The sequence below is a fragment of the Nyctibius grandis genome, chromosome Z (assembly GCF_013368605.1).
Source record: "Nyctibius grandis isolate bNycGra1 chromosome Z, bNycGra1.pri, whole genome shotgun sequence".
Lineage (NCBI taxonomy): Eukaryota > Metazoa > Chordata > Aves > Nyctibiiformes > Nyctibiidae > Nyctibius > Nyctibius grandis.
In genome coordinates this window covers 90,847,774-90,873,568 of record NC_090695.1, presented here as the reverse complement: position 1 = coordinate 90,873,568, position 25,795 = coordinate 90,847,774, and the positions used below count along the sequence as shown (strand labels likewise).

The following is a 25,795-nucleotide window of genomic DNA, read 5'->3' as shown; positions in this document are numbered from 1 at the left end:
GCACGAACAATGTCTTCAGTGGTAACTATTGTCTTTTAAATTGATGCATAGGAGAACAATTACATATTTTTAATAAAACTGTGCTCACCTTTTAGCTGAGTGACGAAGTGTGAACAGGTTAGCTTGCAGAAAGCTGTTCCCAAAGACAGAATGAAGCGAGTGTGTGGTTCTTCCCAGGGAAACAATAGGCTTATGTGTTTTACCACAATGGAAAATTTTACAAAACGTTCAGCGGCTGTGCTGCGGGAAGTGAGGTTAGCTGTAGTCCTTCAGTTGATTGGGATACACAGAACAGCCTTAAAAATTGTAGGTTTAATCAGCTTGCCTTCAGACTCAAGAATTTCAGACTTGATGCTTGACAATTGGAGATGATACAGTCTACAGCACATCGCCTTAAAAAAAGCCACGCTCTTTGGGGAGGTACACTGTTAAGAACCCATCACTACTTAAGTTTACAAATTGAAAATTTGTCAGTCTGGTTCACTGAAAGGCTAAAATGGTTTTAATCCTTTGTCATAAACTCTGCTGTTCCTCAGAGTGAGCTGGAAGTCTCCTGAGGTTTTAGGGCAGGGAGAAAGTCTGGGGGCTCTGTAGCAGACTGGAAAATTTGCACATGATGCAGGCACATTTAAAGTTCATACCATTTGAAGGTAACAGTGCAGAACTTCATTGTTGTTCAACATAACTTAGGTGAATGATGAAGACCCAACTGTGTAAGTATTTCTGCAGTCCTGGTTGACTGTCAGGAGCAAAGACTTTTACTAAGGCTCTGCCCCTTGAGTAGTGGCATAGCCTGTTTTATAAAATAGCCCAAGCAAGTGCTTGACAAAACAGTAGATGTGACGCCACAAGGAATACTGAATGAGGGAGAGAGTCTTACTGTGTGTATCTAAAGACGAATTTGCTTATAGAGCAACAGGGAGTAATACCTGCCAAGCAGACCTAGTGTCAGCCTTTCACTGTGAGAACAGGGCAAAAGCACAATTTCCTTCTTTTGAACCCTGTTCCAAATTGATAATATAGTGTCCTTTAACATTCTCGAGAGAATAAAATGTGTGGAGGGGTTCCTTTAATTCCAGTTGTTTTTGCAAATATCAACCCTCATGGTGTTACTCGTCCAGTTGTACTGAGGATGAGCTATATTTGAAAATAGCAAGCCTTTAGGCCAGCTTAAGTAACAACTGCTTTTCAAAAATTCTAGCTGTGTTTTTCCCTTTTGGCCTTGAGATGTATTTAACTCCTTTTCCCTGAATTTGTCTACCAGTTCTAATCAAAGTGTTCTCTTGAAAAGTAAAAATGAAAGACTTTTTCCCAAGAACACATGGTGTTTGTCCTTACACAAATTGTAGTTAATTTACAGGAAGAAAAAGGAATGATCTGTTGTGCTTGTTGTTAAATAATCAAATGAACTATCCAAAGCTTTAAATAAAAATAGATCTTTGGAGTTTGCTTAGGAAAAGCCCTCTGTAAATAATTTGAATTGTATGATTCCGAATATACTTGAACAAAATCCTGCTGATTTTTGTTTTGGATGGGTATTGTTTTACTGGTTTTAATGTAAAACCTCCAGTATTGCTTATAAGACTTGCATTTAAAGTGATTGGTTGTATTTAGGTTCTGAAGGCTCATGCACACAAGTTTAATATACTAAAGTCACTGTATTTTAAAAAATGAAATCACTTAGCATGTCCAATGAGAAGAGTTAGTTTCATAATTTTCACCTTTTTCCTTAAAAGTTTATTCTGGGCTATAAATTTGCTGATATGAGAGTGGTTTAAACTTAATGCAGAATTTTTTAACTCACTTTTTATCAGCAAGCATTTACTATAAAGAATAACAGCTCTTAATTTACATTCCAGGATTTTTCCACAGCAAAGCCTGTTTTCTTGTTTTGCAGTTTTATTTTTCAAAAACTTAATATGTGATTCCTATATTGATTGTCAGTTATGTGCCAGTAAAGCCTCCATCTAATGAGTGGTTTTCCATTGTTCAGTAAGGCCCGTAGCATATTATGTAAATGTTCATGTGTGGATTAGTAATGACTTTCACAAATGGTAGATACTGTATTGCTTAGCTGTGGTATATACCTGTACCTAGTTGTATTTTATTTTTCACTTCTGGGAAGTAATTTTTTCTTGTATAGGCATCTAACTGAAAAGAGGCTTGAGAATGTCCTGAGGAAAAGGCATGGGTGCACTAGAATGCATTTCCTTGGCATGTTGCTATAATAGTCAATTTTAATCCCAATGTGAATTTAAGGTCACTTTTTAAGCAGCAGGTTAGATGTACAACTTTTTTGACACAGGAAAATACATTTGGGATTGTCATTTAAATATGTTGCATTTATAAGTGAATGTGAATCCCACTCCTGTTATACCCCTACATAAAAAAAAATATTTTTCTCTTTATAGAACTGACAGTGCATCAGCTGACCAGGACAATTTAAAATACTCTTCATCCAGAGATCGGGGCAGTTCTGCCTCCTATGGATTACAACCCTCAAATTCAGCTGTGGTGTCTCGACAAAGACATGATGATATCAGAGTCCACACTGACATACAGAATGAAGAAAAAGGTATACAGATTGCTGTTCCATGTGTAAATTGTGAGGGGACATTCAGAGAAAGGCAGTAAATTTGACATGGTGGAGAATATTTTTCTTTTTTTTTCTTTTCCAAAAAAGGCAGTGAACTGATACAACTCGTTGCCACAGTATCACTGTGTTGAGAGATTTATGGAGGATCAAAGCAATGTTGTGGTTGATATGAATAATGAGAAAAATATGCAGTTGCATTAGGAGAAGAATGTAAGAGAAGACTTGATGCATTAACAGAATAAGCACTTTTTTCTAAGGAATAGTATTCTGGCTGTGTCTGGTCTGCAAGTTGTAATTTCTTCCTGAATACTGTCTAGTGCTTCTGGTATTGAAAATGGACTGCGTGATTAAATGGACTACTAATCTGATATGTTACCTATTGCAGCTTTACTGCAGCAAACTGGCATCTTTGGGAATCTAATCTATAGTTTCTCATTAATGGGAATTCCTACTTCCATGTGCCTCAGTCTGACTTCATATAGGTCATGTAGTGTGTAGTTCATAGTTTTTTTCTGTTTGCTTTTTTTTTTTTGAAAATGGAAATAACTATCTCTAGAAAACAGCTAAAAATTCAGACTCGTCTTTTTCACCTTCATGAAAAAGAAATGGGTATTCTGATTTTATTTTTAAATCACCAAATACAGATATCAAATAGGAGTATTTTTTACTTGCAGAGTCACTTTTTAGACTGTGTAAATCTTTAGACAGGCCAGACTCAAAAAAAAAAAACCTCACAGGAATATTAGTGTGGGAGCTTTTGTTCAGGAACCTAAAAAGCATTGGCACTCCCCCTACTCCTCTGCCCTGTAATTGTAAAGAAGTGCTACATCTTAGGGGAACTTACAGCTGGGTGCGCTGATGCAAATTTATTCTTTTCTAAGTAGTAGATACTGTTAGTAGGAGGCAGGAGCATGAAACACGTATTTGTTTATCTGCATACCTTGAGAACCTTAAGACTGATTAACTTTAACAGAGAAACTGGTTAGAAAGTGAGTATATTTGTCAATGTGTCTTACTGTGTTTCATAGACTGGCATAGTAGGTTATTCTTGTACTTCGAAGTGTGCTAGTATTTAAAGAACGTACTGGGAGTATAGTGAAATAGTAAGTTTCGGACAAATTCAGTAAGGTAGTTTCTGAAGTTACTGTGAAAGTGCCATTTGAAAAGAAAAATGCACCTATCTCTCCCTCAAGTACTGTGACTTACAGGGCATGCCTCTGCTAGCTCAGCACTTTAACTATGTTATTTTGTTCAGGTGTGACTTGAAAAGAGATGATTAGGATATTCTGGGCTATAAAACCAAATTCAAGTATCTCTAGTTCATTTTTATTTTTGGAGAAATCTAAGTTTACAGATGCAGAACAGTTCTTTGTTTACTAAGATTTTTCAGTTAATCTGTTGGAGTCTGCCAGCATGGAATTTTCATTTTAAGAACTTCTAGCTTTTCTGTCCTGGATAACCATATGTCATAAGTACCTAGAATCCTTGAGAAGAGATTCCCTCCCCTGCCCCCTCCAGTTTCTGGTGTTGATAATAAAAATGACTTCCAACTTGATCATTTCTGGAGGTTGTTCAGGTTTGAAAACCTCCAAGGATGGGAGGTTCTGCAGCCTCCCTTAGCAGCCTGTTTAGTGCTTTACCATTCTCCTGGTAAATAATTTTCTCATATCCAGTTTGAATTTTCCTTGCTGCAACTTATGACTGTTGACTCCTGTCCTTTTGCTCTGCATCTGTAAGATTAGTCTGACTTTTTTAAAAATAATCCTTCACATGAACTAGTGGATGGACTGCAATTACGTCTCACCCCTTTGTCTTCTCTCCTTTACTTCATAAAACAAGACAGGGGAGTTTGCAGATCTAACTTTTTAAAACTAAATAAAAGGCTCCTGGGTTTTTTACTTACAGATGGGATGTTCTCCATTCCTGCAACACTTTCCTCCCTTTTGATTTGTAGCTGTATGATGTGCCCAGAGTCCTTACTGCTAAAAGGGTACTGCACTAGTATTCGTATGTCATGGTATCTGCATATTTATGCTAAAATTAATAAGTGACACAGCTGATCATACTCTTATTTGGTCTCAGATTTAACATTTAAAGGAAAGTGGATAGAATTTGTATATATTAGGATTTTCAAAAACTTTTCAGACCAGCAGATAAAGGAAAAGAGTTACAATGTAATATTTACAGCTTTATTGCCAAAAACACCTGATTGCCCTGCTGTTTTTTAATTACTCTGACAATTTATGTCATGTTGTCACTAAAGATGTATCATCTATATATCAAGTGGGAGAATATAGGTTTGTGTTTAATTCATTTAAGATAATGTCAAATATGCTGTAGCAAATACTACATGCCTTTGCAGACAACCAAAAAGGCTGTAATTTTTTGTGTGCTAGAGGGAAACTATGAAATAACTTTAAGAACTTCAATAGTATATGGTAGTACGTCTGTTCTTGATAGCTGATGTTTGTGGTCTGTATGCATGATTATCTGACATCTTCAGTAAATTAATTTCTTTGTTGCTTTGAATTTTAGTGATACACTTCTGTTTAGTCATAAATATAATTATTGCTGTTAGAAGTAATTTCCTTCATAGGATAGTGTTGGTTTATTATGACAAAATAACGTTAAGGTAGCAGAGATGCTAGTTTATGTTTAAAAATTGAATTTAATGTTGTAAATCCAAATATACACAAATTATCTTTACTGTAATTGTAATTAACTAATTACATCTGAGACTTTGCACAGGATTTTCTGTGATGGTAGGATAGTCCCGTGTGTATAGAAATACAAACGTCTGCTGGTAGTTCACAGCTTCTTTTTATCAAAAGCTTTGCCTTCAAGATGACATTCTTTACATCTGCTAAGCTCCAGATTCACCTTCATGTTTGAACTTTTTTTATCCATCCCATGGTCTCGGTAGGCTGCCTCTTTTTCCAGAGAGCCATCTCCCCTTTTCCCCAGGCTTCCTTTTATACACCGGTGCAGATGGAATTGTGGAAATATCTTTTCTGAAAGAAGTCTTGCATATCTTTTGTTTTTCTGGGTTTAATTTTATTAGTTGATTCTTCCGTGTCTCAGGCAGGGAAGGCACTTTAGAAAGCTGCCTGCACAGCTGTCTCGAAAGTGAGCTTCACATTGAGTGAAGTATTGGGCAAACTCAGGGGACAGTTTCACTTCTCCGCAGCACTGCAGAGGAAGAACCTGCCCCTCAAAGTGGTGTGACAGACTAGAAAAATCTTTGGTTTCAACAATTTAATGTGTAAATTCTTGTGGATCTAGGAGAAAAAATAATCTAATTACTCAAAATGACACTTTTATTTCTGTTTTATATTGTTACCAAAGATGTACCATGCGTATCTCAAGTGGGAGAATGTAGGATTGAGTTTAATTATTTTAAGATAATGTCAGTATTAGTGTGTGAAAATAGTGATTGTTGTATGTTTAGGGAGAGTTGTTCAATCTGTACGTGATAATATAAATAATCTGTGGCTTTTTAAAAGCTTTCTGCTTTTTTTTTTTTTTGCCAATTACTGACCCTGTGTGGTGGATTTGTAACAAAAACAGAACGAAAATTTGATCTGCCCAGTCAAGGAGCAAGTAAGTGAATGCATCTAGCCATGTGTACTAGCAGTTTGACATGAAGGGCCTTGTAAAATACAGGGTCAAAAGGAATAATAAAACCCCAAATACAAGGAAATCAATGTTAAACTTTATTGCAGTAGAGTTTTTTCATACGCCTCAAAAAGACTGATCAGATTCTAAATGTGACCTGGAAACTTGCAGAGCATAACAAAACATTTTTGTGTGTGAAAGTGAAAACGGAAGCTAAAGAAGGTGGTAGAGGATAGGGCTGCTAATTTGCATATGAATTGAATAACTCATAACATACTACCCGACTAAATATATGGTCTGTCAGCCTGTTTTAATCTCATGTTGGTTTTTCCACAGGTGGCTACAGTGTCAATGGAGGATCTGGGGAAAATACGTATGGTCGGAAGTCGTTGGGGCAAGAGCTGAGAGTTAACAATGTGACCAATCCTGATTTTACCAGTGTTCCACATGGGAATCGTGCTTTAGCCACAAAAGACATGAGGAAATCACAGGGTAAGGATACCACCGATTTTCAGGAAAAGAGGATCTCTTTTGGCAACCTCTCTTGTGTTCAGCGTAGGAAAAGGAGTTCACTGTGATTAGGCAATCTATATGGATTTTTTTTTTTGTGATGTATGATTAGATGATGTTGATGGGAACAGTCATCTTGTATTTACTGTTCCCTTCATTGAGACTTCCTACATAAGGTTAGGCAGATCTCTTGGCTATATGGCTTCTGATATCAATCTTTCAATTTCTTTTAAATAGCTTTTGAACCCTTATTCAGGTTAGCCACATTTGGCAAAGAGAACAAGGACTCCAAGAAGGAGAATTTGCTCTTAGATTTGTTGAAAATTGATGCCTGAGTAAAAAGTTGTTAATTAATGAGCCTAGTGCAGGAAAATCTGCAACAGTGAGCTCAACCGTTACCTGTTCTCACTGGCCTGTAGGTCAACTAGTCATCACATCATACCAGCTGATTAGTCAGTAGATGTATACTCCTGAACCAGCCACAATTCATGCTTTCTCTTGCTCCGCTGAGGGTTAGAGGCCAGGGTGGAACTGGAGTCATCATAAGAATGTGGGCAAGGTCTTGGGAGATGCAGCCGGAGTAAACCTGGAGTTGCAAGACGGTGCAAGAATGCCGGGCACACGTTTTTGAGAAAGAAGGCTTCACTTTTCCCACTATTTGGGTTTAAATCATAGTCTAAAAAAAAAAAGGAAAGTTGTTCCAAGGTCTTTTGAATGAAAATAGAAACTTAGTTATGACTAAGCACTGCCATTTATTGCATCACGTAGTACAAATGGTAGTTGAGCCATTGACAAAAACTGCGACTGCTTTATGCCAGGCACATTACAAACGTATGCGCACACAGCGTTTCTCTTCAGGGATTTATATTTCAAAGGGGACAAAAGGTGAAAGCAGAGTGTTCAGTGTGCTTTGCAGGTGGAAGAACTGGGATGCAAGTGGTGACATGACTGTTGCAAAAGCCTGATGCTTGGAATGGGTTAAACTCAGACTTTATAATGCCTTTCTGGTGTCTTGATATAAAAATTATTCAGTCCTTTTAGTGTCTTAAATTATGTCTATGTAGAGGAAATAGATAATTGTCTAATAGAGAACTCTGTGTAAATAATACTTCTGGTAGTGGGCTTGTGTGAATGTACTGTTAGTGCTGGCAGAAAATTCGGACTGTTCTTCTAGTACGTGAGCGCCTCTTTAATCCTTAAAATGTTAGGAACTATAATTTCGGATGACTGAAGTCGCTGCCTGTGACTTGTACGCTTCTGTACGTCTTTTGTCCTCTAGAGTTTCTTCTTTTTAACTGGGATTTGTGATTGTTGTAGATTTCAGTAAGTAATTTTGATTTTTTCATATCTTCAAAATACAATGGGATTATATTGCAACAGGATCTTATTTTTTAAAATTCTTTTATGGTTTCTTGTTTGTTAGTGTGCGCATTAAGCAATTTTTAAAATAGTTGTCTTCTGTGTGTGAGTTTGTGGCTGAGACCCCGCTGATTTTTCACAAATTGGAAGTCGTACAGGTGTTCATTAACTAGTGCTTTGATTAGTACAGCTTCAGTCAAACATTTGGTTAGTTTATTTTTTTTTGTATTATTTTTAGGTTATGATTATGGTACAACAGACAGCTAACACTCTCTTAGGAAGTTCATCTGATATTAATTGAATAAAAATAAAGCTGCTTTTAGTAGAGAATTTTGAACAGTACATTTTGTTCTCACAGCAGCTAATGCGTCTCATACCAGTAACCTTGGTGGTGGTAATTTTATTTATACAGTCCTGGTTTTAGGATTTTTTGTGTATGTAGAACAGCACCACCGTATTTTAAAATAAAGTTTTCCATGAAGAGATTACTAACAAAAAGATGAAGGCAGAGGAGACAGCACTAAAAAGTTGCGAGTTGGGGATTTAAGTAATTCAAGGCTTATACTTACTGTTGACTTTTCATCTAACACTGAAGAGTCAACCAATTCTTAGGCATAGGAGGCGGCACACGTTAGGGATCTTGCAAAGATCTAGAACATCTTTATAAAAAGTTATTTAGTAAAAATAATTTTCAGTGTTTTCCAAACCACTGTATCCTGGTTTGCCCTTCAAGAGCAGTATCTAGTGACCTAACCTAGCTGTGCTGGTGTAGGTTCCCATGTGCTTGCTGGGTGGCAGAGAACAGTGCAAACTGGGAGTGACAAGAGAGAAGTGATGTGCACTGTGTGTTCCTGGTCCAGGTTAGTGTTGACAGAGTGCAGCTGTAGGAATATTGTAGAATAGACTTTTCTCCTTCTCATGAAGCACATCTGTTGTCTTAGAAAGAACTCTATTATGGGGTGGCCAGGGCATTTAATTATTCAAGAACAGATTGAAATTGCTGTTTTGAGAGGCTTCATATGTAGACAATCTAATAGTGAAATAAATGTGTGTAGATTCAGTTCAGCTTAAGCTTTCAAGATACATTCAGTACTTCCCTAGCAGAAGAATTTTCACATAGAATTACTAATGAATAGCAGTTGCACTTTTTATTTTGTGTACCATAGTCTGTCTTAATTTCCATTGTAACCAAGCTTTAAAAGAACTTCCATTCTTGTTTGTATATGTTTTGTTTCTGAACTATGCCATTGGAACTTTCAAAAAAATAATTTTTTCCCTGGTCTGGTGACCTTCTACTACTGCCCAGGTTTTCAAGCATATGGTAGACGTGGTACACCCCTGGGCAGGCTGCATCCTTCCTGGTAGTCCTTTTCTTTCTTCTCCAGGGCTGATCAAATTTTTTGGGTGGGTACCCGTGCTAGGTCCATCTTTCTGAAGTTTGGCTGTGTATTGACCATGGGCAGGCAAGCCTTGGACTACAGCTGCTAGCTCAACTCTGAGCCGGAGATCTTCAGATGCAAGTGATCATCTAGCAGGGATTGTAGTTATTAGTCTGGCACCATCACTCAGGAAGACCTCAGATACTGCTTTAGAAGGTGTCTTTGCTGATCATGATTCCTTGTATGTTTCTCACCAGACATGTGGCTTTTCATCCACTACTGAAGACTGGTTTCCAGATAAAGCAAGGGAAAAGAAACTTAATTCTTCCTAAATGGATGTGTATGCCTTAGTCTTTTGTAAAATCAGTAACACCTGAAAAGAAGTGCTCTTCATGCCTGTCAGATAACATCTCAACACGTCTTAGGTAGTTGTTCTAGCTAGGAACAAAACGTAGATTTGATCCTTCAGACTCTTATTGCTATTTTAATGTTCACTAAGCCTACCTAATCCTTCAGAATGTCAGGTGTCTTCAAAATTAATTGCTTAAACTGATGCCTGGCAAGAAACAGATTATGAAAGCCTATTTTATTCATAGTCTCTTTTACAGTTAAAAAAATAAAGACATGAAAATAAGGTTGAGAATATTCTTCATGACTATAATATAGAAGACATAGTCTCCTGTAGATGATGTCATGAACTATAAGAGTTACTGGCCTGTGGTTGGGTTCATAGGATTCTGTAATGCACAAGGACGCAAAGGGTTTTGTTTCTTAAGTTTCCTTATTACAAGTTACTACAAATTACCACTAGTAAAGCAAGTATATACTTATGATTAATTACTTACATGCACACCTACATATATTATTCAAAGTGTTACCAGTACAGTACTCACCAAACTTCTCCCAGGAGTGGGGCCAGTTGATGACAGACAGTTTCACTTCAAGGATGATCTGCATCACGGAGCCTGGAGTCAGTCAGGCGTCCCCAGCGAGGGTCCGGTCTGTCCAGGAGATATCACATAGCGAAGTCTTTGCAGGGGGAGCTCTCGGAGAGAAGCTCCATTTTGGGTAGAGAGTGAGTTATTTTTATATTGTTAGAGACATAAGGGAGTGGAGGACACAACCACCTGGAGCCACCAGTAGCTTTTATTAACTACTGTTTTTCACCTGGAACAGCCAATGGATGATGCTGTTTTCTATTTTTTCAGACCAATGTTTGCTTTCCCAGTCTGTTTTTCCAGCAGGAGCAGCCAATAGCTGTTGCTGATTCCTCCTTTCCCAGGATGTTTTCCACCATTGCAGTCTAGATTTCCACCTCTTCAGACAATGAGTTTGTTGTTGCAGTTTCTTGGTTTTGTGCTTATCGAGGGTATCTTGGGATGTCTCAGGTTCTTAAGTACCCAGCTGCCCTTCAGGGATGTCCTGCGTTCCCAGGCCAGGTTCTCGGGCTCATAGTTCCCAGGCTAGCAGGCATCATCTTCTGGCAGTACTTTTCCATTGTAACTTTCCCATTATAACCAGGTTGCCTTTATGGCTGCTCCCATCAGATGACTGATGTGTAACATACCAGAGAAAAGTGCTGTCTGTAGTTGTCTTGGATGTTCTCGTAAGAGTCGTGGTGACTAAGAAAACCTCATCACGTTCTATGAATCCTCTAATTTTAATCACCATGAAACATCTAATGTTAAACTTTTCAAAAGAAACTTTGTTTCCTTTTTGAAAATGAGGGAAACAAATTATTCATATGAATTAATTGTAATTGGTACCTAAATCGGGTAAACAGAGTTGTGACCTTCACTGGTATCAGTGGTGCTATTGATCAACTTAAATGAAATGTTTTCTTAGGAAGATGCTAATTCTCCTGTATTATGATCTGCTTAAATCAATAGCCACTGCACCTCTGCACAGTGTATACTTTTGTTCCTCAACAGGGGAAGAGTAGATCTATTTTCCTTTTCAAAGCAGAACCCTGCTAGTTGTCAGAGGATTGCTCATAATCTTTCTTCTTGTGCCAAAATGATAGAGAAAATCTTGTTACTTGGTAGCTGCTTGAGCTTAAATCTGGTTCTTTGCTTCAAGAAGCAGCTTGTTTTTTCCACAAGGTTTTCTTTAAATGTTATTTGTTGAATTATTTTTGTTTATGTATTCAGTCAGAAGTATGATTTAACCTTACCACACCCTTTTTTTTTTTTTTTTTTTTTCAGTTCCATTTATGCAGAAGGGAACCAAATCCAGGTTTTTGTGTAGAAGTAAAACTGTTCTGCTTAATTCTGAATGAGTTCTACCTGGGTACTGGGCTGTCCACTGGAAGAAATGAAATATTTTAGTAGCTAAATTAGATTTTACATTTCATTTTCCTCATAATAGCTTTAAAACAGATCAGGATTTTTTTTTTTTTTTTTTACTTCTTTTCTCAGATTACTATTATGCCTTAGTCCACAATACACAGACAATACAGGTATTATTGATCAAATGCTGTAGAGAAAAGAAATAATTGCCTTTTCTCTTTCAGAGCGATCGTTGTCTTATTCTGACGAGTCTCGACTGTCAAATCTTCTTCGGAGGATTACTCGGGAAGACGACAGAGACCGAAGACTGGCTACTGTAAAGCAATTGAAAGAATTCATTCAGCAACCAGAAAACAAACTGGTTAGTAATTGTTACTTTTCCATAGCACTGGAGTATTTATCGTTTTATAAAACTTATCTTTTAAAAATCTGAGTATTGGAATATGTCTGTGAGGAATATCTTGTATTCAAGGAATTTCCTTGCACAACAAAGGAAAGTGTATTCCTGGATTGCCTGTCCTTTTTCCGGCATTCAGGAAATTTTGTATTGCTTGATTACTTACGACGCATTGCCTTAAAGCAAACTACTGAATGCATGAGCTGTAGGAATAAATGTGGCATTGCATGTGGGTGTTTTTGACTGGTCTTAGCAATATCCTGTGGATTCTTCAGCAAGGAAATAGAGGAAAAAGGAAGTAAAATGTGGTGTTGTCTTGTTCAAGAACTGGTCCTGTATTTTAAATCAAAAATATGCAGATATTTATACAGTCTTGTGAATAGCTCTTCTTAGAGTTACTCAGCTTTCTAGCTAAACAGCTTTGTATGTGGATTCTCTTTTATGGGAAGAAAACAAAATAAGTTTTTGTTTTCATCACATCTTTGGGTTTTTTAATGAATTGTTGAACTCTCTAATATCCTCAAGTGTTTCTTAAGGACTGGGGCAGGGGGGAAGAATCCCACTGTGGGTATATGTTCTTAATATTACTTATTTTGAAGTGAAGTATTAAGAGTATTTTGTCTGACAGATCTCCCCCACTGTGTTGGAGAGCTTAGGAGTTCTCCAAGTACTGAAAAAGCAGGAAGTGATGCTTTAATACCCTGCCACTCATTTACAGGTGGTGCTGTGATATTTCAGTTGTGAGTTATGTGTCTATCTACTATTAAGTGTAGTTTAACAGAGTTCATTCTCAGGGTTGAAATGTAAGTGTGTTTAACAAAGTAAAGTAGTAAAAGTCACTAGGCAAGTGGCATTGTCATGTAATGGCATTCTGCTTCAGCTTCTAAATTGTATAGATGCTGCCTTCTGTCTCTTCTGTAGCCTCTTTTTGCAGATACCAGGCACATTTTTAAAATGTCCTTGCAGCTTCTGTGGACCAAGCATGTGGACCTCTCTCTGCCGCCACCCCTAAAAGGGTGATGGTGCTCAAAATTTAACAACAAAAACTAGATAACATCCACTGTGTTAAAGATTAAGGTTTTCCTGAAGAAAAGAGAACAAACCTTTTTATTAACTTGTCAAGAACACTTCGTGTTAATATCTCATACAGTTGCAGCTAATGTATTATTTTGCAACTCAACTCACTGATGTGTTTTTTTTTTTTAGTGCATATTAGGAAAACAAGTATTTCTGGTTATGTTTACTGAGAAGCACTGGTTCATCAATATTTCATCCCCCAAAATAGTACTCCATTTCTCTGAAAGTCAGGATTGCCTAAGGAGAAGTTTTAATGCTTCAGATTGTATTATATGATCAATTAAATATTCTGCTGATACAGTTGATTATTAGTATAGGAGACTAGGTCTTCAGCAGGCACTGGTGATGAGCTGTATGGCGAGTCTTACATTTGTGATGTATGTTATCAGCGAGAACTAAACCTAGAACAAACCTTGACAGCAGGCTGCCAGTGTGTTTTCCTGGCTACTGTAAATAAATATGAGCTGTAACATGTAGGATAATATTGCAGTATTGCTTAATATAGTTCATGCTAGTCTGCAGTGGCCACAGAAAGCATAATAGCATTCTATTGGCAAACAGAATTGGCAGTGGTGTTTTTAATGTGGGTGTAAACAGGACCTAGTTTGCAGAAGTTATCGTGCCATTATTATGCTTATGCCTTTTATGTATCTTATATTATAGGTACTAGTTAAACAACTGGATAATATCCTGACTGCCATTCATGATGTACTCAATGAAAGGTAAGCTGGAAAAACTAAGCAGTTTGAAGGCTTTAAAGAGAAAAAAATACTGACAGCGTTAGGTTTGGATTTCAGTATAGAAATGGAATGGAGAGGAGAAGGGTTGAATGAATTTCATTCACTAACTTTGCACGGATGTGACATTGGAGTAACAGGAAGGAACTGGGGAGAGTTAGAACTCTCTTAGGCTTATCAACAATACCGTTCAGACTGTCTAGAGTACACTTCACACGCAGAGAATTTGAATGCACAAGTGTGGCTTTTATGTTGTAGGTAACATGAAGTCTGTCTCAGCTATGTTTAGTCACCTGGCTGTAGTAGTGCACTGCTGCGGTTGTCTAGCTTACAAAATGAACTTAAGTTTTTTACAACCTGATCTAATTAATTTACATCCAACTAAGGGTATATGTGGAGGGAGCTCAGGTGTGTGTGGGCTTTTTGGTATTTAGTTCAGTGTTATTACCCAAAGTCAGATATATGTTAAGAATTTTCTTTCTCGGATAGTGTGTTGCAACTGTAACGGCCTATTTATTGCATACTTTTATTCCAGTTGATTTATTGCATAGAATTTTTCAGATTATTAATTTTTATTTTAGCTTCATCACTGTACCATTAAGTAGCAGAGAAGCAGCTTCGTTCATGCATGTATTTTTCTGCTTTAGAAAATGTTTTAGTTTGTCGTTGTTTCTTCTGTTCTGCTCTCATGTCTGGAGATTCCACATTTATTTTTTTTCTCCCCAAAAATACAGCAGCAAATTGCTTCAAGAACTGAGACAGGAAGGAGCTTGCTGTCTTGGCCTTCTTTGTGCTTCTCTGAGCTACGAGGCTGAGAAGATCTTTAAATGGATTTTTAGCAAATTCAGCTCATCCACAAAAGATGAAGTTAAACTTCTTTATTTGTGTGCAACCTACAAAGCACTAGAGACTGTAGGAGAAAAGAAAGCCTTTTCATCTTTAATGCAGGTAAGACTACAAGTTAAAACAGGATTATTAATGATTTTTCCAGTGCAATGCTTGAATCAACTTTTTAAACTGGAATGAACAGTAAGTAAGGCTATTTTGACATAAGTAAATATAATTACAACTGGGAGCAAACTTTCTGACTGAATGGGCTTCTTTCCTTTCTAATGTAATCAGAATCAATGTCAAGTCTTTGTAAGATGATACATATTTTGATACGACTTTTTAGCATATATTGCAGATCCAAGAGGAAGAATCTTGTTGAGACCAAAAAGAGAACTCAAGTGGAATGGTACACAAAACCCAACCTGTTGATTGCTTTATGCTACTTCCTATTTACAATTTCTAATTTGAATTGTAATTAGACTGAGGTGGGAGTAGGACGTGTACAGACAAATGTGGTCCCCTCATTCAAGTTTTAGGGTCTGTTATTTTGGGTGTAGAACAACTATGTCCCCGTCTGTGCTCCAATTTAATATTTTCTTTACAGAACTGAAAAGCTTCAGCAGGAGAAACAGGAACTTAGAACAACTAGTTGTTCTGTGGCTAAAGAATTAAAGAAAACAGTGTCCCCAAGCTTTGAACCTGGGTCTGCCATATTTCAAGCAAATACCCTCTTGACATGATTATTTTCATGCAGTATATGTGATGCTTTTTACATTTTTCCTTCCTGCAGAAAGAGTATTGATGTTTCTGTTGGTTCAATGAAAGTAGTTTGCTAAAGTGTTCAACACTAAATAAATCTGTGTCTAGTATCGTAACTTTTTCACATGTTGTTTTAATGAAGTGAAATGTCTAGTGGCTTTGCTTTACTTTTTAGCTTGTAATGACGAGCCTGCAGTCCATTCTAGAAAATGTGGATACACCAGAGTTACTGTGCAAATGTGTCAAGTGCATCCTTTTGGTGTCCCGATGCTATCCGCACATTTTCAGCACCAATTTTAGGGTAAGCTTACTTTGTCCTCTGTATTTTCTTTCTCGTGTAGAAATGTTGGTGCAGCAAATTGGGTAATTAACCTTTTTTCAAAATTGCTTTCCAGGACACAGTGGACATACTGGTTGGGTGGCATATAGATCACACTCAGAAACCTTCATTGACGCAACAGGTGTCTGGTAAGATTGGCCCAGGAGTCCCTACTGTAGTCCACTCTCGCTTGCAGATGATGTGGGTTTACTTACACAAGACTGGTCCTACTGACATGGAAGTTGATGTAAAACCAAAATGAGTTTCTGGCTACAGAACAAGAGACTTTATTCCTGATTTTTTAGTAAATTTGCATTTGGCATTTCATGCTATATCTGGAAAAAATGGGATGCTTTATTCAGGCTACATTTAAACGTCAATTGTTTTGTGTAACTAACAATTTTTAATAAGTTTATAGATCTTAATATATTCCCTGTGAAAGAATATATTTTCTCCTATGTACTTCTAGAAAATCTTTGTGGTAAAGATACTGTACTGGCATTTAAGAAATTGGGAAACTTCTTCCTATAGCTGTAGCAATTGTCTTGGACTTATTCACAGCAAGTCTGCTATGTTTCCCGTGTCAGTCCTAGATTCTGTTCTTAATGTTTAACTGTTGCAGGGCAGGACTGAACCTTAAAATGAATTTGTCAAAGGGACAAAGGAGGGAAATACAATTTATACTTATTTTAAAAACAACTTATGTTAAAACTTTAATGCAGAAGACCTTCTCTTACCTTAGCAATTTATACCTCAGCAATATGCAACTAAAATTTAGTTTTCATATGTTACCTCGTTCCCCTGTTTTAAGTGCCCTGGTATTTTTGTACAGGATGGCTGCAGAGCTTGGAGCCCTTTTGGGTGGCTGATCTTACTTTTTCTACCACGCTCTTGGGTCAGTTTTTAGAAGATATGGAAGCTTATGCTGAGGTAAACAAGACTTTATGGTATATACCAGAGTTAACTGATGTGGATTTCTTAATAAATCCACAGCTGTGATTCTTATGGATGTATTACATTTGTAGAATATAAAATTATATTGTTTTCCTGGGGAAAAGAGGATCAAGTTACGGAGTATACTTAAGGCATGTACAATGACAATTCTACATGAATCCTCGTGAACTACTTAAATAGTATCATAGCCAGTCTTTCAGCCATTGTTGATTGAGAATATCGTGTTATAATAAAAACAATTAACCAAAGAGGAATACCTTCATTTTTAAAAAGCTGGAGTGAAGACATTTAACGGTCTTTCCTTGGTATTTTTTCTAATTGTCTAACTTCAGAGTTTTTCAGAAGTAGTGGCTATTGGGAGAAGAGGGATTCTTAATGCTTCTGTAGATTAATGGTAAATCTGTCTTTCTTTAAATAAAGTAACAGATTTTATTGTGCCGGAAATAATGCAGCAGGAACTGATAGAAAACTAAAGTATATTCATTTAATGTATTTTGTTTTGACTTTGTAGCCTTTCTTAGTTAATAGGGCATAGAGTTTATCTGATGCTGTCATTAAAGGAAGAGTTTTGGTTTTTGGGAGGGAGTGTGGTCTTTTTTTCTTAAGGTATATGTGCTTATGTATACATGCTTATAACTAGATTATGCTATATTATATATGTTAACATGCAGATCCTATAGGTGAAATTGCACTTCCAGCATAATCTGTTTCACTCAAAGCAGAATAAAGAATTTGATTTTATTAGCGTACTTCTATATACACCAAGGCTTCTGATGGTACAGCTTTAAGAGTTAGGATTCACAGACCTCTTTGGCAGTGTCAAGCCCACAGAAACCTGCGCTGCTGTGACTGTCGGCACGCGGTTGAAAGTGATTAGTCAGTGCAGTAAGTAGGTGCTTATCAGCTTGTCTGCTGAACCGGACAACGTGCGTATTCTTAGTCACGGAAGAGTTTTAGGATAACGTGTTAACTTAAATCATGGAGGAGGTGGTTCCAGGTAGTGTGTTTTTATCTCACAGTGGGGTAGACCAAGGCTATATCTATACTAATGAGATCAGCACTTCTGGGAATGTTCCCAGGCACTGATGCCAGCTGGCATGAAGTAGACTGCTAGTAAACTCATGGCCTCCAGATCAAGGTAGCTGCATGTAAACAGTGTGATGGGAATGGCCACTCAAACATCCTGACTTCAATTTGTGGACAGGAATTCTTTGGGAGAGTGGTAAAAGTGTGCAGACAACTGTTGTAACAGTGCAGCAATATGGATGATCGTGTTCCAGGGGCCAGGAACATCATAAGGCTCTGTTTTAATTTACAAGATAGAGTCTGAGTACTCCGGCTCAGTGGCTGCTCTGTGACTTGCTCATCATCATTGTGTGCCTATATCCCATCTTCATATGTAAGTGAAGTTAGGGATATTGGATAAAATATCTATAATTGATAGGATCTATAATATGTCTGCAAAATAGATATAGTATTTTCAGTCTCATATTTTGATCTTTTATGCATGTATTATAACTGTTAATGACGTGTACTGATACATAAAACTTGGGTGCTGCAGGACCTCAGCCATGTGGCTTCTGGGGAATCAGTAGATGAAGATATTCCTCCTCCTTCAGTATCTCTGCCTAAACTGGCTGCACTTCTTCGGGTTTTCAGTACTGTGGTGAGGAGTATCGGGGAACGCTTCAGCCCAATTAGAGGACCACCAATTACAGAAGCATATGTAACTGATGTAAGAATTCAAGTTTTCCTTTTTGTTTTTCTTTGCTGACATGATTTATCACCATATAATGATGCTATTCACTGTCGAGTTTATTTAGGTTTTGTGAATTTTACATGATTATGTATGTGCCTAGCTTTGAGCAATGTGTTTTCTTGAAGAAATATGCTACAAGAATTTTATGAAATATTAAGGTATAGATTGTGATAGGGGCACATGGGAGTCATATAGAGCAGAAACTAACTTTTTTTAGGCGTTTTAACTTCACGCAGCTAGGTTTATGCTTGTGTTACCTGTCTTTGTAACCATAATGTTACCACTTATTCAGATTGCTATGATGTTATAAAAACTGAACTCAAATGATGAGTTCAGTTTTATAAAATGTAGGGTTTTTTAATCCATGCTGAAATTGTATCTGTCAAATCTGATAGCAAAGTCATCTTGTTCTAAACTATAGTATAGGACGGTTTAAACTCAGAAGAAATGTTATATAATACGCTAAGTAGCTGCTATACTTCTGTAAAAGGAACTGTAGAGGGTGTGAATGACCTTTAAAAAAAAAAAAAAAAAAAGGATAAAAATACCTGCAGTCAAAATCTTGTTGCTGCATGAGCTGCACAACTGGAATTTATGCCCTTGCGGAGTTCTGTGAGGGTCAAAACTTCTTGGATAAGTGTATGGATTTCCCAGTTAAAGCCAAGACAGTTATGTAGCTTGTGTCCTGATCTGCAGAGGATTCTTGGGACAAAAGCTTGAGAAGAGAAAACTAGTCTGTCTTTTACAAGAGGAGTTCTGTTGACATCAGTTGGAACTGAACAGAGTTCTGAATAATGAATTTAGGTTTTCTAGGTCTTTGCAGGTCTGTAACTGAGTAGGAAACCAGGCAATTGAAGGTTTCTTTTTTCTCATACTTCTGAAGTGTAATGCCATGATGTGCATTATTCAGAATATTCTATTGACAGAATTTACCAAGCTGCAGAGTGGGTGATGGGTCAGGATATCAAATGGATGTGAATATAATTAAATAGCATGTAGTCCTTGTGTCTTTTTAATGGAGTGTTTTTTAATTTAGTGTAATTAATTTAATTTAGTGTAATTAATAAGTTTAATTTAGGTGTGTGTTTAATTTTCCAGGTTCTGTACAGAGTAATGAGATGTGTGACTGCAGCAAACCAAGTATTCTTTTCTGAAGCCGTACTTACAGCTGCCAATGAGTGTGTTGGTGTTTTACTTGGCAGCCTAGATCCAAGTATGACCATACACTGTGACATGGTCATCACATATGGATTAGATCAAATGGAAAACTGTCAGACTTGTGGCACTGATTATATCATTTCAGTCCTGAATCTGTTGACACTGGTTTGTACATATTTTTATTATTGCGGTTTTTACAGTGGAAAATATTATTTTCTAAGCAGCCCTGCTTTTTTTGTGTGTGTGTGTAATAAATAAATGTTTAGAACTCTTCCTGATCACAAGCAAGAAATTCCTCTTCTAAATGCTTGTGTTTTCTGTAAAGCTTATGCTGCTATCTTTTATGTGTTTGTCTTGTTGATAAAATGGGGTTTAGTTTTAGCCTGAGTGTCCGTGGTTTGTTTGGCTTGGTTGGTTTGATTTCTTTTTTCTCCACCCCCCGCCACCCCGTCTGCTTTGACTGTTGGACAGTGCCATTCTCTGGCCTCTGCAGTTGATAACACCACCTGATGGATTTCAGAATCTTAGTACTTAATATGTTCTATTTATCTACTTATGCAATGACCTGGGAAATCAGACTTCTTTAATGTGTAGGCCACAAACTCTTAAACCCATGTTGATCTAAATTAACCACACAACTTTCTCTCAGCTGTGCTGTTAAAGCCTCAGAATAACTAATTCTCTGAATGTGAATTTGGGAAAGCTAATACAAAATACTTGCATTGCTGGGAAGCTGTTTTTTCTAGATATAGTGTATACAAGCTAGAAAAGCAGTATTTTAATTAATCTTTAATAGTGTATTCTAATAAAAATTAATTCAGGTAGTTAAAGATATTTATCATTTTTGGTTTTACCCCCAGATTGTTGAACAAATAAATACAAAACTACCATCGTCATTTGTAGAGAAATTATTTATACCAGAGTCTAAACTACTTGTTCTTCGTTATCATAAGGAGAAAGAGGTAAGAGTAAGTGACTTCTATAGGTATATTACAACAGCCTTCATGCATTGCCTGGAATATATTTATTAAGCTGTAAAACTTTGTTCATCTTAAATATATTTTTTATCTAACTATATATCTATGAAACTTCTGAAAAGGCAGATGTAGCTAATTCTTGGTTTTGGCATTGAGATTTTGTAAGGAATTAGTAAGTTGGCCATCATACCAGGTAGAGGAGTACTTAGTTGATGTGGCTTTCATACTCAGCTTGTTATGTGGATGATCCAGATAGTAATTAATAGATTCTGTAAGTGAGTAGTACTTAATTACAGAGAACTGAAGATGGGTATGTGTATCAGACTAGGCTATTCATAGATAAAGCATAATTTTAAATTCTACATTTCATTATTTCATGCTAATCAGTTATTACTGTAATTATTTTATATTCTCAAGGTTGTTGCAGCAGCCCTTGCTGTATACCAAGCCGTATTGAGCCTGAAGAACATTCCTGTTTTGGAGACTGCTTACAGGTTGATTCTAGGAGAAATGACCTGTGCTCTAAATAGTCTTCTCTATAGTTTACATCTTCCTGACGCCTGTTCTGAAATCCAGCACGACTCTTTCAAGAAGCGTATACTCAATGTGGATAAAGCAAAGTTTGTTGTTGTATTTGACCTCAGTGCTCTAAGTACTATTGGAAATGCTAAAAACTCATTAATTGGGGTGAGTAAAAATTCTGTGGGTAAAGTTTGTGCAATAAGTGTAAAAACACTTTTTGACTTAAAATCTACCATAAAGTATTTCACTAGTAGTGCGCATAACGTATAATTCAAATGATCGTATTTGTTTCCTAACTTACGTTATAGAAAAACTTCCAGTATTAAAACCTAGGGGAAACAGAATGGGTGGATTGTATGTCTAGTTGATGTGTAATGAAAAAGAGTTTCGAGGGAAGGGCATCTTATCAGGGTTATTCATGGATTGATTCTGAATCGTCATAGTAATTCTTCTGGGAAATCAAGACAGCTTTAGTGTGTCCTCTGGTAGTGTATCACCCATGTGAAAACAGTTGTTCTAGATCTTTCCAAATAAAAACATAAACTGCTTTTAGCAGGTTTTTTAAAAAGGGGAAAGAAAATAGTTACAATTAAGGTCAGAAAATTAATAGAGTTAAATTATTTCCCTTGGGAAGAAGCAAAACACAATAATTAGTGGTATGAAAAGTACACTTAAAGATCCTATTTTTTATGTTTCTTTGCTTATGTTGCAATTTTTTTTGTAGATGTGGGCCCTTTCGCCGACTGTGTTTGCACTACTGAGTAAAAATCTGATGATTGTTCATGGTGACATAGCAGTTAATTTTCCTGCTGTCCAGTATGCAGTACTCTATACATTATATTCGCACTGTTCCAGGTATGAAAATTAATAATCCATCAGTATTTTAAGAGCACTAGGATGGACTGATCTGAATAGAATATATTGTTGGAGGAATGAATTTAAATAGGCTATTACAATTAAGCTTTTGCCCAAACTTCCCTAGTCAGTTTTTACTTTCATTAATTGCAGGGAGTCTGTATCTCAGCCAACAAAGCATATCCTGGCTTAAAATTTGGCATTTTATTCAAAGGCAGGTTAGAAATCTTGTGTTTGAATAGAGATAACTGAGGGAGAACTCTACTGAAAGTAAATAAGGAAAGACTATTTACTGTTTTGCTTACTATGAGATCTAGGAGAGGTAATGAAATGTAAACAGATTTAAACACATTTTGGACCTTATTACTACAAAAATGTTGTCAAAGTAAGGGAATATACTGGTTTAACTGCTACTCTGTACATTTCTTTGTTTTGATGATTTTTTACTAAGCGTTTGATACCAGCCACAGATGAAATCAGGTTACTGGGCTGCGTGGACTGATGTAAAATTGTAGCTTTGTTCTTTTTGGCCAGGGATAAAAATACTTGGGTTTTGACATAATGTGGTTACTCTGTGTGTGTACATTAACTTTGGCTGCTGATTTTTTTGGGTTGTTTTTTTGTTTGTTTTGGGCTTTTTTTTGTTTTTTGTTTCCTCCCCCCTCCTGTATACTTTAAGGAAGTATCCCTAATCTTGGGGTGGTTTTATATTTTATGTTTTCCCTTGCCTTTTCAGGCATGACCACTTCATATCCAGTAGCCTCAGTTCTTCCTCTCCCTCTCTTTTTGATGGAGCAGTTATAAGTACTGTAACCACAGCAACAAAAAAACATTTCTCAATCATACTAAACCTTTTGGGGCTACTGCTTAAGAAGGATAACCTTACTCAAGATACCAGGTAATTAATATTTTCTTATTAATCAGGAGACTTTTTTTTTCCAGTGGAGTACCTTAATTCAGAAACCAGGATAATTTTCATCTGTAAAACTTGGGGTAAATTTAACCAGTCAAGTGTTTGGTTTTTTTGAAACATTAATAATGAGAAATACCTGTGGAAAAAGTAGCCGTTCATTTTTATGCATGAGAACTAGAAAAGCTGAAACCATCATAAGATCTATACAGTAAAAGCAGAGCTATCAAACTTTACTGAAAAAAGTTTTTGCTCACGAAAGTACCCTTTTACAATAGTTACAATCCTGTATTAACAAAATGCCGTGAAAGCTAGGGATGTTTTTAATGTTATGAAACCTTTTGCTTAAAAAATGAGTTATGGTATAATACTCATCTGTAATGTGAAGTAGTTTTAAGTTCTATCAGAAGACATCTTTCTGTAACTGTAGAGAGTGACTAATACTTTTGGTTTTTTTTTTTTGAAGGAAACTACTTATGACATGGGCTTTGGAAGTGGCTGTTCTGATGAAAAAATCAGAAACATATGCACCATTATTTTCTCTCCCATCTTTTCATAAGTTTTGTAAAGGACTTCTAGCAAACAGTAAGATATCGCATATTTTTACTTATTAACTGTCTTTTATGTGGCATAATTAAGTACATAAGCGACCTTGTCATATACCACTGATAGCTGTAACTGTACTTGTTTCATTTACTTTTAGGGATGCTTCCAGTTTGTATTGTGCAAAACTTATGCTCTCCTTCTCTAATTTTTCTCAAATGGATCCCTACCTATTACTTATGCAAACAATTAATTTTCTTAAAATAATAATTTGTGATTGTGAAATGGATCTACCAAAAATGTCAGTGATGTGCCAAGTCTTACTTGTAAGATTGCATTTTATTTTCTCAAAAGCAGTGGAACCATTCCATAATGTGATGTATTGTTTTGGATTTCAAAACCTGGAAACTAAAATATGGGAACAAATGCTTTTAGTAGCATAATAGTAGCAAGAGCAGTAACTTCCCAAGGCCAGGAGTTACTAACTTTACCTTAGTTTTTTCTTATGGAAATATATTGCGTATAATGCCAGTGTATGGAGACCATAGAAGGATTAATCTGTCAGCCGTCAGAAAAGGCCCATAAGTAATATGTAGCATAAGTGACTTTTTGTTACTACACATTTACTTTTTGTAGTAAAACCAGTCAATGAAATCAAAAGAAAAGTATTGCTTAAAGCCCGTGTCTCCTTCTACCAGCTATGCTCTAAAAATGTCTTTAGATGTTCTACTGCAACCAGAGTAATGCATAAGTTACCTAATTCTAGTAAGAATAATGTCTTTTTTTCTTTCAACTCCTTAATTCAGCCCTTTTGGAAGATGTGAACATTTGTCTTCAAGCATGTAGTAGCCTCCATGCCCTGTCTTCCTCACTCCCAGATGACCTTTTACAAAGGTACTTGCACAGAATTCTTTATATTATTTGAATTATTCTGTTAATGGAAATGTTACCACCTTTTTTTTCATTTTTGGTGATGCAGGTGTGTTGATGTGTGTCGTGTTCAACTAGTACATAGCAGTGCTCGTGTAAGACAAACTTTTGGAAAACTTCTGAAGTCAATTCCTTTAGATGTTGTGTTGAGGTGAGTTTAGCTTCAATATGGTTTAGTTTCTTTCTTCAATGACATTTATATGAAAAATAATGTCAGTCAAATGTCATCATACTGTCTTAATTTAAAATCAAAAAGCATGAAATGTCTTACTCTCTCTTCTACTTTCTTACAAGTTTAATAACAGTAGATAGTACACAAAGTAAAGAACAAATTTGATAAACTATGCAGCACTTGCAGCAAATATGAATACTTGTAAGGTCCATGTTATCCAGAGCTTCAACAACATTATGTCCTGCAATTTGTTTCAAAGAGTTGAACTCTTAAAGCACTTTGTCTTAATAGGAAAGCATATACTTATTTTCAGTCATTGGAGATCTATATGTGTGTGTGTGCAACTTTTTTGCACGATTTTTTTTATTTATTCAAGTACATTATAGCATGGGTTGTTTGTTTTTTGTTTTTTTTTTTTCCACCCCCCTTCTTCCTGCAGTAACCGTACCCACACAGAAATACAAGAAATTTCGTTGGCTATAAGAAGCCATATGAGCAAAGCTCCAAGTAATACATTCCACCCACAGGATTTCTCTGATGTCATTAGTTTTATTTTGTATGGAAACTCTCACCGAACTGGGTAAGAACTTCTTTTAATTTCAACATCCATGGATTTCAGTTTTATAGTAAACAATTCCAAGCTATATTTAGTTTAAAAATTGTAATTATCTTTACAATTTACATTGCTTTACCTTCAGTAATTTTTTTTTTTTACACTTCTCTTTCAAGTATTTATAAATATCTTCAAATACACACATTGTATAGTTGCCTATGTACGTTGCTGCTTGGAAATAATCCTATGAGAGATTTGTTTGAGAGCAACGGGGAGCTGAAGTGTGTGCAGTGTGAACTTGTTACCACATGAACTTGTGTTAACGTAGTGATGTTTTCTTTCAGGAAGGATAATTGGTTAGAAAGATTATTCTATAGCTGTCAAAGACTAGATAAGAGAGATCAATCAGCCATCCCTCGTAATCTGTTGAAGACTGATGCTGTTCTTTGGCAATGGGCTGTTTGGGAAGCAGCTCAGTTTACTGTTCTTTCGAAGCTGCGCACTCCTCTGGGTAGAGCCCAAGATACATTTCAAACAATTGAAGGTAATGTGAAAAATATAGTTTATTTTCATGGGGTTTTTTTGGTAAGATTGT

The 25,795-nt window shown here is 36.4% G+C and overlaps 1 protein-coding gene across 5 annotated transcripts in view; it reads left to right on the top strand.

The window, feature by feature from the left end:
• Nucleotides 1-25,795, top strand: part of SMG1 (SMG1 nonsense mediated mRNA decay associated PI3K related kinase) — a 67,198-nt gene that overhangs the window by 5,691 nt on the left and 35,712 nt on the right. For 3 of the 5 annotated variants that reach the window (XM_068424164.1, XM_068424168.1, XM_068424165.1), the window contains exons 2-20: nucleotides 2,412-2,575; nucleotides 6,548-6,703; nucleotides 11,972-12,108; nucleotides 13,885-13,943; nucleotides 14,693-14,906; nucleotides 15,724-15,849; nucleotides 15,944-16,016; nucleotides 16,700-16,797; nucleotides 18,383-18,556; nucleotides 19,679-19,903; nucleotides 20,599-20,700; nucleotides 21,133-21,402; nucleotides 21,962-22,092; nucleotides 22,829-22,990; nucleotides 23,469-23,587; nucleotides 24,352-24,439; nucleotides 24,525-24,626; nucleotides 25,087-25,227; nucleotides 25,545-25,744. In XM_068424164.1, the coding sequence (XP_068280265.1) occupies nucleotides 2,412-2,575; nucleotides 6,548-6,703; nucleotides 11,972-12,108; nucleotides 13,885-13,943; nucleotides 14,693-14,906; nucleotides 15,724-15,849; nucleotides 15,944-16,016; nucleotides 16,700-16,797; nucleotides 18,383-18,556; nucleotides 19,679-19,903; nucleotides 20,599-20,700; nucleotides 21,133-21,402; nucleotides 21,962-22,092; nucleotides 22,829-22,990; nucleotides 23,469-23,587; nucleotides 24,352-24,439; nucleotides 24,525-24,626; nucleotides 25,087-25,227; nucleotides 25,545-25,744 (2,741 nt within the window). The remainder of the gene's footprint in view (nucleotides 1-2,411; nucleotides 2,576-6,547; nucleotides 6,704-11,971; nucleotides 12,109-13,884; nucleotides 13,944-14,692; nucleotides 14,907-15,723; nucleotides 15,850-15,943; nucleotides 16,017-16,699; nucleotides 16,798-18,382; nucleotides 18,557-19,678; nucleotides 19,904-20,598; nucleotides 20,701-21,132; nucleotides 21,403-21,961; nucleotides 22,093-22,828; nucleotides 22,991-23,468; nucleotides 23,588-24,351; nucleotides 24,440-24,524; nucleotides 24,627-25,086; nucleotides 25,228-25,544; nucleotides 25,745-25,795) is intronic. The other 2 variants (XM_068424166.1, XM_068424167.1) reach the window with 2 other exon arrangements.